Below are 14,404 nucleotides of genomic sequence, written 5' to 3'. Positions count from 1 at the left end.
TGAAAATGACAAAAGTAATAAAAAAAAAAAATTATATATTTTTTTGAATTGTGGTTCAACAGAATAATTATATATATATAAATTGTACCCAGTAATAATGTAATTTTTTTTTCTGGTTGCAGTGGGTACCTGTCCTGTTGGATTTCCAGCAGAGGGAAACAACTTGGAGCTTCGTGCTTGGAACACTCCACCAACCTCTGGCATTGCACCTTGGGGATTATAACCTCGATGGCTTCCCTGATGCTTTGATGGTCCTTCGGAATACCAGTAGCGGGTAGGTGTGAAAAGAAAACAAACTAGCTGAGCTTGTGCTAAAATTCTCTGCAAAATATCTTCATAAATGTTCTGAACTGTTTTACCATTGGTCATCACGGAACTGTATAAGGTCACAGAGTTCCCTCCAAGTCATAATTTTTGTGTCCACAGCCAATATTCTCATAAAAAACGTTTTAACTTCTGTTTCAGTGAAACTGTCACGTGAGATTTGTAGCTTTTCAGCAGAACACAGAAATTAATCGTTTAAATCCTAATAATTTACACAGGAGGTTGTTTTCTTTTGCAAATTTATACAGCGTTTTTAGCCATTAAAGGTATAAATATTTCCCACAGATGATTCTCACAGAGTGAATTTAATCATTTAGCTACTGTGAAATTACTCTGTAACAGATTATTATGTTGGAGCGAAAGCAGTTCTATTTTTATGGATCATGGAAATCAGGCTTAACTACATGTTGACACTGATCTAAAAAAAAAAAAAAAAGAATATCTTAATAAGTATCCAATTATGACTTTGTTTTTTCAAACCATCTTGAGTTGAGAATTTAACAGAATTATTCTCAGCAAGTTATATTTAACTTAACTGAAGTTTTTATCAACAGACACTTTAAAATAGTAACTAAATGTGCACATAAGATAAGACACGTCCGTTGTTCATCCAAATAACTCTCAACTCCATTTCTTCTCTATCTTTTTTTTTTAATAAATAGATGTTTTTGAGAAGGAACAGTTGTTCGTTTCTATTAATGTCCCTGTGAAACATATATCTTTAGGAGTGTGGGAATGCAAAGTTAGACAGAGTTTAAATCAGTGTAACTGTGAGCAGATGGGAACGCACGCGTCACATTTAAAATAACACTTTCTAAATACGTGCAGGTATTTTAGGCGCAGCTAAGAAAACATCAGTGCTTTGGGTGTATAACCTCATTTTCCATTCTTGTATTTACTTTCTCTACTTGTTCTCACAGCTTCTTTAAGAGCACCACAATTAAATCTCCCACTTAAATGCTTTATGAATACAGTCATCCTAATGTGATGCAGCACAGCTCTGTCAACATCTGAAAATGTAGTTTTTTTTCTCAACAAATGCGTTTTTTTTTTTTCCAGGTTGGAATTAATTTCTTCAGTGAGACAAACAACTGTTGTGTTACTGTAGCAGCAGGTTCTCCTCAGGTCTGCACCGCGGGCATCCTAGTTAATAGCCTGTCAACACATAAACCCCTAGTCAGTGGACGTGCTGCGTTTGTTGTATATCAAGAAGCGGTGGAGAAAGTTTGATGGTTGTGATTAGTGAGTAAATATGTGAATCAATCTGCACCAGCACTCATAAAAGTCTGTGACAGATACAGTAGATATTTATAGAACAAACAACAAACAGAACAAATGAATTAAGTTTGTTAATTTTCATTATTTATTATTTTTAATTTTTTATCACTATTGAGGTTTATAACACAGCAACGCTATAATTTTAAAGAGGAAGCTTGATGTTTTATAAAAAAATAAAAGATCTTAAACTGTCGACCAAGTTACCCTTGAAATTGGTCAAGGTTAAGATCAAACCAGATACTGTGGAGTCATACAGTATTTTTCCTTTAACCTTCATATACAGTAACCCTTTATATGAATACCAACATTACTCTTGTGAATCCTCCGAGCTAACGTAATACAAATACAAATACGGAATCACAACAGCATTTAAATCAGCCTCCGTACTGAGTCAGCATATTCTATGAAGATCTATTTGCTGCCATTGGGTAGTTCATTACATTAGAGTCTAAGTAGTAGCCGGAGTGAATGTTGCTCCAGAGTACACAGTGTTACAGACAAAGCAGGTGCTGCAGTGGGCAGAAGAATGTTAGCTTTAACCCTGAGCTCCGTAAACATGTCCTTCTACTTGTCATTCATGCATTTTCAGTTGATTCTTTTTTAATATTGGGATAATATGGTTGTGGAGGTGAAACAGTGTCAGATCAAGTATGATGTAATTGAAATCCCGTTGGTTGACTGAAGGACTGAAGGACGCAACATTATCCATAATTTGGGACAAGTATTTTCCTCAGATGTGGTAATTTAATTATCTACAGCAGGGATGCACTGATACAGTATTAGTATCTGACCCAAATTCCAGTATTCATGTGCTGATCCACAGATCCAGTACTTGGTTCCACACACTGGTTTGAGTGTGGGTTTTTTTTTTCTCTGCAGTGTCAGTTGTTAAGAGGTTTGAAGTCAGGAAGTCAAGGATTTCTGGAAGATTTGTTCTGTAACAAGAAAGCAGTGGAGGAACTTTTCTGAACGCTAATGTGTCTTTTCAGTTTAATGGCACAGTGCATAAATGAGGCGTGTACACTTCAACAATTTTCGTATTTTTTTGAGAGAGTTATTTGTTGACATTTCTTTGTGTTAATTTGTTTACTGAAATGACTGAAAATGACTCGGTTTGTGTTGTGATTGTACTCAGACTGCATGTCGCCCTGTCACCCAGAGAGCTGTGCCACACTTTGAGACACCTTCCAGTTTATTGAATACTTTATTGAAACCCAACCTTGAGAAAAATGTATCGTTGAGAGGTTTCAGCATCGATGGATGCACAATATCTGGTTGTATGAAGATGACAAATACAGATACTGAAACAAAACGTAACATGAAATTACACAGTTAACAATGACACTTAAGTATCGTGTCGTTCCTACGCACATGAAATAAGATCTAAACTAAAACAATAAAAAGAATGTTTTATGGGAAAATACTTTTAATTTCTAACATTTCTACAAAAGAAGAGGAAAAAAAATAATCCACATAAACAAAGAGATTTTTGGGGCAGAACCAATTAAAAGCAGAGTAAAAGTGGTTAAAACTTCAGGCAGTAAGTCCTGCTATGGTCCTCTGGTGATTTATGTTCTTGCTGCTGTCATTGGTCGATGTATGTGAATTTCTTACGGGACTGCATTAAACCTAAGCCTTTACACCACTGGATTATTCTCAGCAGCAATCATGTTTAGTTCCACCATTCCATCTTCTTCACACTGATTAAAAGGTGCTAAGGTCAGCTTTAATGTCTGATCCTCCCGAGGGAACTTGGAAATAATTACATGTATGCATGTGTCAAATGTACACAGGACCATGTGTTCTTCAAGTATTTGAAAATAGCATCCAGACCACTCACATCCTGACCAAACAGATTAACAGTCCTCCAGATGGAGAGCTTTAAGAATTATTTACAGATGACACTGGTCAGATGAGACCGCACACAGATTTTTTTTTTTTTCTGGGCCACTACATTTGCAAGTACAAGTAAAAGTGTGGTATTTAATTACGGATTAACTCAAATACAGCTGTTTCATTAAAGTCCCATTCATGTGAATATACTGTACATGTCTTACTGTGAGTATTATTTGTTTTTGTAAATAGGTTTAGGGTTTTCTTCAGTTCCTCCTGGGATGATGTGTGTTTTTTTATTGTTGTTATGATTTAGGAAAACAACATTTTAAAGCTACACATTAATACCTTGGTGTACACTTAGAAAATCCCCAGAGATTACAATAATGTATGTTTTGTTTTTTTCTCCCTCACATAATTGCTTTAATATCTTTTATTTTTCTCTGTTCTCAGATAATCAACCAAAGCAACTTTATTTACATACTAGAGGTGAAGTGGGCAATTATTTGTATTTGTGCAGGTCACAGCAGCAGAATGAAATTGATTATTGTTACACCATCGTATTTAATGGAACATAGAGCCTGGGTTGATCAGAGCTGTGTCTTTGTCTGCAGGATAGCTGCTACAGTAAGTGACTGTTTGTACATGTATGGTTACTCAGTGGGAGCCAATAACATGGCTCAGCGGTATGAAAATGCTGGGCAAATAATTCATTTTTTTTCTCTCTGATTCCTTAAATGAAAAGGTTCAAAAAAGGACAGACAGTTTTCTTCTTCTTCTTCTTCTTCTTCTTTTTAATCGTAAAGGCTGCAGTTCAGTTTTACAGTCTTGTGCTTCAGAGCGATACATGAAGTGACTGTCCTCTGACTGCTGTGAAGCACCTGTCATTGCTGGGCTCATGTCATGCAGTTCAGAGTTCTGAAGCCGCTGCGCTGCAGGGATGAGCATATGACTGAAGGCAGACTGTGTCAGGCTTGAGATGACCTCATCTTCTGTGGTTGTCTGGTTAAAAAAAAAAATCTGTGTTCATTTTACCCTGTTGATAAACTCAAAAAAAAAAAAATTCAATTGAAAGCAGACGGCTATGCACATATATGTGCTCCATATATGATTTATTCTAAATGCCTGGGTCTTATGAACTTGGTGGAACATATAAGCTTAAATATATAAAGTTTTCATATCAGGAATTGAATTTGCAAGATCTAAACAGCCGAAGTACTTTTCTTTATCTTGATCTACTTTATTTTATCCATTGACATTATTCTTAGTGACCGTTATAGTTTAGACTGTTTGGGTGAACACAACTATAAACATATTCACAACAGTGATAATAACAGTTAAATTCACCTGTGCGTTTACAGAAGCAGAACGTGTTTTATGAAGCCCTCGTCCGCAGTAGTGAGATGAGTAGTTGCAGCTCGATCCTTAAGGCAGGAACAATGTCCTCATCTCGATTTCTCTGCAGTTGATATCGTTGTTGTTATTGCACTTCGTAAAGATTCAGAATCCAAGTGCTTCAGCTGAATGATGTGTTTCTTGCGAGGTCTTTATAGCTGGTACCACTGCTGAAACACTGCCAGTACAGTAGCTGCTGCTGCAATAATCAGTGCATAAACAAGCACAAATCACGGAGCTCAATTTTCATATTGGCATCAAGTGTGAACATAACATTACTGACTAAATTAGATTCAGTCAGTTATGGCACCACATAGATCAAGAACAAAGCACCTGCAGCGTTGAGAGCCCCCTGCTGCGATGACGGGAACAATGTTTTTCTCCAGCGACACTTCAAGACTATTTTCGTGTATAAATTTCATGTTTTGGTGCGGTTAGCCGCGAAACCCTCGCCACAGCTAGGAAAAGTGTTAGAATTCACTGGAATGCGCAGCAAAAAGTGTGTGACCCAAATACACACGCAACCCATACTTTTGTACCCATGCTGTGCCCTCGTGGTGCAGAGCATCCCGCTGGCTCTGAGTGTTTTATGTTGAATTTCCCATCATGAGATCCCAGAACTGTAGGGAGAAGTCTAAATGTCACACTCCACCCTCCACCGGGCGGCTCTCTGTGACTGCACACATGTTACATTTAGCCGTGACTGTCTAGCATGTGGTGTGAAAGACGCAATTTCTGGATTTTTTTTTTTTTTTTATCTCGCATATTACGTGACAGCACATCACACTGTGACCCAACCTGCATAACACTAATGACTGCTGATTGAGGATATGAGTAATGGCACCATCAGGATATGTCTCAGACATCAAGAGTGACTGGGTAGATAATTCATCAGGAAAAAAAAAACATGGGAACCGTGGTGCGTCTGATCAACACGTCCTTTTAAAATTATCTAGTGTGTTTGAGTGTGGATTCATTGGGTGAGTGATATTTACAAATTTATTAAGTCAACCTTGCGTTGACTGTCAGTCTGGAACATCTTCACAGACACAGACTGACAGATTCAAGATTCAAGATCTGGAATTACAAAATCGGGAGCATGGAATTGTCCAACATCTCTTGGTTTGCTGAAGCATTCAGAGTTGGAGCCCAGTTTCTGTAAAAGCATAATCCCACCTTATAATCTCAGTCCAACATCTCTTGCTTTGCTGAAGCATTCAGAGTTGAAGCCCAGTTTCTGTAAAAGCATAATCCCACCCAATAATCTCATCATAATCATAATCAAACCGAGGGAAGGTTTATTTTTGTATTTGGATAATTATCATACCCCGAAAACAAGATAAAAGCAAAATCTGTGACCTTCATGCATATAAATCATAACATTTACTAAATAATACCAAAGAAAAACTTACTAAAGAATGAAAATGAGATTTCATAGTCTGTAGAGAGTCCTGATCTCATCACCTTCCTCAAAAACATAAGAGGTCGCTGTCCATTGATAGGTCACTCTGATTTATCTGCTCAGTTATTGTTGTAAATGTAATAGGCTATAGTTAACCTAAGGATATTTTAATCTCGACTTCTGCACTGACTTCAGATCAATGTAGAAAACTTGAGAGTGCCAGGGTCAACTTAGGATGTAACCTGAATGGTGAGGAGTTGTTTTTTAATGTTTCCCTCTGAGAGGCTGAGTGCTCCTCGTCTTGATGATGCCATGATGGATTTCTACAGATTGAGTTTAAGCTGTTGCTGTAAGTGCCAAAAGATATGTGTCTCTTTTTGTTAGTATTCATCCCAATCTTGTGGCTGTAAAGAGCTTAGCGGGCTGTTGCTAGGCAATGCCGTGTAAAGTCTATCCCTCTCTGAATCGTAGCACCAAATGGCAGCTGTGTTTGTGTCTCGGTTCTGTTGCAGATACCAGGGTGTAGAATCACAGATATTTTGTGGGTTTTGTAAGTACTCTTTTTAAAAAAATCAACATTTTAATAGGAGGACTGGTTCTACCTCATTAAATCTACAGGAAAAAAAATCGAACGCACACCAGCACGCAGTTCTTTTTGTAGGAGCTTCTGTGCAATAGCATATTGACAGAAACCATTTCTTGACAGGTTTTAAAACAGTTTTTTATGGTTTTTGCCTCTGTTAAGGAATAATTTAACAAATACCAACATTCTTGCTTTCTTATCTGTATAAAGGACCAATACTTTTTTTTAACCTTTTATCAAATAGCCTGGTACACTTTCAGTCAAACAGATACGATTGAATACGCTAGTTTGTGGAGGGATGTATTGCGTGGGTATGTCTAGTGGCTCTATTAATACAACTATACATTAAGAAATATATCAAATAAAATCGAGTCCCTCATTTGTGTCCCACAATGAAAAAAAATTCACAATATGAGTCTTTGCATTCACCACAGGCTGCCACAGGAGGCAGCATTAAGTATGGGTTAGGTCAATCGATCAATCTTAATATTGTATACAGTTGTACAGACGCTGTTTAATTTACAGTAGAGATGAAGCAAATAAGCTAGTAGAAATGTTACAATGAGGAATAGGGTCGGCTGCAAGAGTGTAATATTTGAAAAAAGTGCAACCAAAAATAGTTTCTTAGATGGAATTGAAGCTGAAATACTTGGCTGCTAGTTTTCTTTGAGAGCGAGCATCTGCCTTTTGATAAGCAACAAACTGTAATGTCCTTTAGCAGACTCAAGGATCTGAGATTAAGGAATAATGAAGAGTTCAGTGGAGGACCTTAAATGAGCCTTCAACGATGGTGAAGACGCAGCTGTTTTTACTTCTACCGTCAGTCGCTCGCTTGCCCTTTGAAACACAACTCTGAAAGAATAAAGTAAGATCTTGAGGCTCCTTAAACAGGTTTCTCTGTGATTTGATTGGCAGAAGAAAGAAGGCAGGAAAAACCCACTAATGCAAAGATGAATGGATAGTGAGCGGTAAAGGTGGACAGGTAACACTTTTGGGGGGCGGGGGGGTGGAGAGGGGTCATCGGTTGAATCACTTGGTCAGCTCTCCTGCCAGCAGACTGCCCCTCCAGAGGCCAATTAGAAGAGAGGAGGATATAGCTGGAAGAACTGCAAGGTGTCTCGAGGCACACACACACACACACACACACATACACACACATACACACAAATACACTGCTGTAAGTTCATGCACTAATGGAAGCCCGGGGCAGTCACAGTCACGTTAACGTAAAAACTCACACCAGCACCCGTTCCTGCAGGGACTGTTTTACCAACTTACCTTTAAGTCGCATTCATTATCACAACATTAATCCTTTAGGAATAGCAATATATTATTTTTCTTTTTTGGGGACTGTTTGTAAAATTACTATAATCTCTAAGTTTGTAGCAAGAGATGAATTATTCACTACGTTTGACTGTAGTACGCTACCTCTGACTGAACAGAAATATTCTGATATTTCAGTGTATCTTTTTTTTCTTTTCACTGCTGAAAACAACGATCACTCGAGTCTCAAGAGATGTTTTGCTTTGCTGCTCAGATGCGTGTCACGAGTGTGTTGTATGTATGTGTGTGTGTGTGTGTGATCAGCCTCGTACTGTAACCTTCATCGTCACCATCACGACCTTTGCTGTGCTGGAGAGCAAGATCGTTTTGAAGTGTTAAAAAGCTTACTGTACAAAGGACACACAGACACGGAGGTGAATAACAATCACGACGCTTTGAAATGCCACATTTCTACACACACACATGCACAGTCAAAGTCATGGCAGGTCACTACTGACAACTGGCCACACTCTTTGGTTGCAGTGCCACTGGCGTTTTGCCTTTTTTTCTTTTTGAGGAAGCAGTGTGTTCCCATGGAAATCTAGTATTGATGAGTTACAGCCGACTGACCTTTAGCTGAACCTCAAGCTAATATATGTGTAATCACATACAAAGCCAGGTAAGCCAGCACAAGCCGCTGTACTGCTCTTCAGCTTCTCCTGCGAGTTGCCGACAATCAACACCAGAAAACCTGATGAACAGATATTCACCTCATATCGCAGTTTTTAAAGCTGTGTCACTGTGTATTTAATGGACTTCCTTAAATGGCATTTATCTTCGGCCAAGTTGTCCATAAATAATTATTTTTTTAAGGAAATCTAACATAACTCCAGGTTTGTGCTTAACCTTTAGAAATTACAAATTTATTAAACACAGCATATTAGGTCTTCAAGAAAACTTGCTTGAGGTCAAATTTGTTCAATCCATCGTCGTAGCCCTTGGTCTTCACTTCATCTCCTTTGACAGCGCTGAACTAGTGAAATGTTTCAATTGTTGAAAAAGTTTTTTTTATTTTTTTTTATGTCTGTTCTATTTTGGTCGAACTAGTGAAATGTTTCAAATGTTGAAAAAGTTTTTTTTTTTTTTTATGTCTGTTCTATTTTGGTGCAGTACTTTTTATCACAGACTTCAACTTCTTCACAAAAAAAAAGACAGACAGCGAAGTGAGGGCATCAACAAAGACAGTGAGACACATGGGAAAAGCAGTGGATTAAAACATATCACAGTTTAAACAGAAAATGTGACACAACAGTCTATTCAGATGTACAGAGAGTGGGAAGAGGAAGGTAAAAAAAAATGGTGATCTGCAAAGATGTTTATTTACTAAAATTATACTGTGAACCTGTCACTGCTGTTTCTTTGGCAACACCTATGTGATCAAGGTAAAACTGCCATATTAGATTAAAAGACTGCAGAGGGAACGGTGCTCCAATATTCACACTGAAATGTCAGCAACCAAATTCAGCTGCCGATGAATCTGCTGATGAATATGATTAATGCTTCTTATTCCCATCTGTGTCTGTTTGTGCCTTGCAGCAGTCAGCAGGCCTTCCTGTTGGAGAACGTTCCGTGTGCAAACGTCAGCTGCCACAGCGTGGGGAGAACGTTCAACATTCACTGGGACCAGTCAGATTTAGGAGCCATCCAAAATGCCGTCATGGCGACATTCTTTGACATCTACGAGGACGTGAGTAAATTTGGAAGACTGAAGTTGAAGAATTTGGATGAAGAGGGAAAAAAGTCTATTAAAAATATTTTGTGCCTTGAAATATTTTTTGTGGCACAATGTTCGGTGAATTAAGGATTACATTTTTTTGTTTTAATGGCCAAAGTAAATTAACTTTTCAAGTTTAAAACATTGTTTCTCTACACAAGATGACAAGGGCCTTTCTAAAAAAAAATGAACATGCTTTAGATGTAATCTATATACATCCATATGCTTACACCAAAGATTTTCTTCCAATTTCCATGCCTTATCTGTATTGTTCAATTTACCGTTTTTATTCAGGAATGCATGAAAACCAAATACGCAGCAGGTTCCACTCACGGCAGCTGCTGTAAACACTCGACAAAGCTCTTATTGTCATTTGTTCCTATAAAGTTGCTTTTTCCTACCTTGTAAAAAGCTGTCAATATTAACACATACATTAATGCAACCGTACATTTTAGACCTAATTTATTTTAATTGACTGCAACGTAAATCCATACGCTGACCATGAACGAGGTCAACCTGAATTTGTAAAGATCTGGTGTAAGTCAAAGGGCGGTACTCGGACATTTATTATGTAGCGAGGTCGTGTTTATTGACAGTTGTTATGTGCTTGTTGAATCACAATTGATTATGACTGATTTATTCTATTGATTGAAATATGTCTTTATTTTCACCCCATTTTTCATCCTCCATTTCCTTCTTGCTCTACCACTATTATTTTGTATTTTGAAAAAATAATAATATGTAGTGTAAAAAAGGAAAGATGATCAATATAATGCTGTGTCAACCACCAGCGGTGTTAGATGGAGAAGTGAGTCAGAAAACACGCTCACTGTGTCCTCTCTGTCCCCGTCCTCATTTGCAGGGTATATTAGACATGCTGGTTCTGAGCCAGGCACCTGGCAGAAATGACTTGATCATCCACGCTTTAAAGAACAATTTCGAAGCTGACGCCTACTTCGTTAAAGTGATGGGTAAGTGACTGATTAGCCCAGTTTGTCTTGTCATTTTACTCGGCGTTTCCACTCTTGTCATGTCCACAATGCAGAAAATGTGTCATTATTAAACTTCTTACTGCAATTCTTAGCTGCACTTTGTCTGAACAACAACAGCAACAGAAAGTTTACAGATTAGAAAGTAACGGAAATGCCATAGTTGTCATGTTATGTCTGAATACAAAGGGTTCTATATTCAATGTTCTGAAAGAGATTTGTTTTTAAATCTGCCTGGAAACCAGTGCCTTCTGGAGCCCATTGGTTGATGTTCATGGATTATTGGTAAAATACAGAGGACAGATTTCTAAGCTTCTTGTTCTTCGACCTCTTTATCGTCTTTCTCTTCTCCTCTCTCTCTTCAAATTGGAAACCCTAATTCAATGAGTTGTTGTCGCTGTCAGTGTCGATGGGTTGTCGACCCCGCAGACCACCTGTTTACCCAGGTGTGGCCGTCTTGTCTGATGTCAGCCGAGTGCAGCTCCCACCGTGCCTCCTAACAGGATTAAGCAATGAAAGATGGATGGATGAATAGATCTTTATCACTGTGATTAGAAAACAACAGGCGAGGTCACATGATGTTCCCTGTCAAGGATGGGATCCTGTATTTGGACTGTCCAAATGTCTCAGTAGCTACAGTGAATAACTAGTGACTGTTAAATGTGGAATTGAGATGGAAAATTTCATGTTCAGTCAAAAAAAAACACTATTTCAAGTCATTTTTCTCACCTGTGCTGTCATGAAGTGTGTGTTTATCTCTGTGACCTTGACCTGGAGTTCCTCTGTCTGTCTTTCCTCTACTCTGCTGTTTCTTCGTGGCGTATACAGTTTATTGGCTGACCTAAACATATTTAACTCTGAACACTCACTCGCGCACAAACAATGCGTACGTTGTTTTCTACCATCCATTCAAACAGTCTCAGCTCCTCCTCTGTGTTTTACTGTAACATTATCAGTCTGACTGGTGTAGAAACAAAAATGCTTCTCCTACTTGTTACACATTGACAAACGTGTGATATAATTATGATCTAGAGGGAGTTTTGTATTTAATGTTATTTTTAGGCAGATGTAGCAGCATCGGTGGATAAGTATAAGGATAACTTCCTTTATTTCTGCCAGTCTGATCCACTACGTGAATGTGAAATCTTATTTTCCTCCATATTCCATTTTACAACCTTTCCTGGAGCTGTTTTTTTTTTTTTTTTTTTTTGAACAAGCCAGAAGATTGACTTTGTGTCGCGTTTAGTCAACGTATACAGAAAAATATGCCTCAAAGCCTGGAGCTCATGACAGACATTGTCTTTCTCGACAGTGTTCTGGTTTCTCTGCCTGATCCAGGCTCGGACTCTTGCTGAGCTTTTCACGCTGCGATGACCTGAACCTGTACTACTCTGACATGTTATCCTCCAGTGTGCCTGATATGCAGTAATTCACTCACCGGTACCTTCCATCAAATCTCTTACTTGCCTCTGATGCCAAAGGATTATATATAATTCAAGAGAAGTGTACTGAGGCCAACTTGAAGACATAACAGATGAATTCTGAGTCTGAAAAAGTTCATGTACATAAGAAGAAAGGAAAAAAAAAAAACTTCAAAACCTTGTTCATTTCTGACAGCTTTTCCATTGATTATCATCATTATCATTAATCGGCCTGTCCATTGATTATCATCATTATCATTAATTTCATAAATCACTGTTTTACTGTGGATCAAAACATCTTATGAGTATTGTTTAAAGCTGTTAAAGAGGAAGAAGATTTAGGTCTTGATTTATATCAGAGGTAAAAAATGTAGACGTAAACAGTTTCCATCTGTAGCATCTGCCGCGAATCCCAGGTGAGGTATAAATAATCTTTAAGATATTTTATTTTTCATTTATATGACGACATTTAGTTACCAATATTATTGTTTGAACGGCCTAACAAACTTTGACTGTGAATAAATAATATATATGTTACATTCAAACTTTCAAAAGTATTGATGTGCCAGGGGTTGCTGCTTATAATGATGGATGATTACATTACAGAATGAAATGGTAGAAATCATAAATAAGGAATTAAGTGATGTTCACCGCGGGGGCCTCAGCGCTACTGTAAACACGATTACATTATTTTCTTGATTAAGTCTCGATTGTTCCACGGAGACGATGCAGTGAGTCCGCTGCAGTTCTGAGTTTAGAAATCTTCAGACTAAAGTATAGTGAAGTATACCCGTGGAGCACAGTAAAACGTCCTCTCTAGCCACGTACTCAGCCAGTGTGCATAAAGGGGATGATGAGAGAGGCAGACAGGCAGAACTATATGCCTTGATTAGCTTCCTGTTGATGTATTAGGATGCAAATTAGCTGCATTGAAAAAACATCTGGATGATTTTCTCGCTCCCGGTACATACATCATTTTCTCTCCTCTCCATTCGTCACTGGAAACTTCATCTCTTCTCCACCCCACCCCCTCCTCAAAATCCAACTTTCCACTCTCTAAATGTATTTTCCAACAGCCGCCTTTTCTCATTAAGCGTCTTTCTCTTCCTTCACACTAACCCCCGCAGTCTGATGTTTTAACCTGGCTTCTGCCTTTATCCCTTAACAAAACATCGTGTTCCCCGGCCTTGTGTTTATCCTCTCTCTCTCTCTCTCTCTCTCTCTCCGTCTGTCTGTCATAGCTGTCCTCTGTTCCCCTTCTTTTTTTAACTCCATTGTGTTTATAAAGACGTGATTTCCAAGTGTGAGTTGCTGCGTCGCCCTGAGGATTTGACTGGACGAGTGGTCCTTTAGTTGGATTGGCATAAATCCTCGGTCTCTGTTGAAACACACACAAAAGTGGTTGATAGTCAGGGTCGTCTGCCGTGTTTGTCAAAGAACTGTCTGCTTTACTTCATAATGTAGACGTATGTTGATACCTTTTGTGTTTTGGCCGCAATTCTTTAAGCACAATGTCAAATCAAAGTGTTGTTGTAGTAGTACTGCATACTTCACTACTATACTACAGTACTTCACCTGTTTTTAGTAGACCGATTTTTTTCGTCTAGGTTCATCATCCAAAACGAACAAAATAATGAACTAAATTTTTTGAAGTGAGGTCACATCCAAAACTAAAAATGGTGGAGGGAAGACAGACCAATTAGCAAATTAGGGCCAGTGGTTTAGTAGGAGGAAAACAACAGACACAAGCCCATTATTTTGGAACTTCATTTGTGTGATTAATGGCTCTGCCTGTGATTTATCCCCCTTTAATTTCATTTTGCTCTGCAACCACTGACAGTTCAGGTAATTTGAGCAACGTCCAAGGATATTTCACTTTGCCACAGTCAGCAAAGAAGTTGAATCGGCTTTTATTTTATGTGCTAAATTTTTTTTTTGGTATGAACCAGTGATCAAGGCCAGACAGTTGTGGGAAATATTAAAACTCTTGATGCAGAAAAGAAAAATAGGATTTTCTTTTTTTTTAAGATGTCAAATGTCACTTCAATTGTTGTGCTGACACTAAAGTTGAGTTTAAATGTAAGTAAAAATGTGGTGATAGTCACTGCCGGCTTTTCAGAGTGGTTAAACAATGGGAATGCC

The 14,404-nt window shown here is 38.2% G+C and overlaps 1 protein-coding gene across 1 annotated transcript in view; it reads left to right on the top strand.

Moving 5' to 3' along the window:
- itfg1 (integrin alpha FG-GAP repeat containing 1) overlaps positions 1–14,404 on the top strand; it is an 86,001-nt gene that overhangs the window by 36,103 nt on the left and 35,494 nt on the right. The window contains exons 10-12 of the mRNA XM_008310730.3: positions 123–274; positions 9,675–9,825; positions 10,715–10,823. Coding sequence (XP_008308952.2) covers positions 123–274; positions 9,675–9,825; positions 10,715–10,823 — 412 coding nt within the window. The remainder of the gene's footprint in view (positions 1–122; positions 275–9,674; positions 9,826–10,714; positions 10,824–14,404) is intronic.

This window comes from Cynoglossus semilaevis, chromosome 5 (assembly GCF_000523025.1).
Source record: "Cynoglossus semilaevis isolate Cse_v1.0 chromosome 5, Cse_v1.0, whole genome shotgun sequence".
In the NCBI taxonomy this organism is placed as follows: Eukaryota; Metazoa; Chordata; class Actinopteri; order Pleuronectiformes; family Cynoglossidae; genus Cynoglossus; species Cynoglossus semilaevis.
This window is presented reverse-complemented; position numbering and strand designations above follow the sequence as displayed.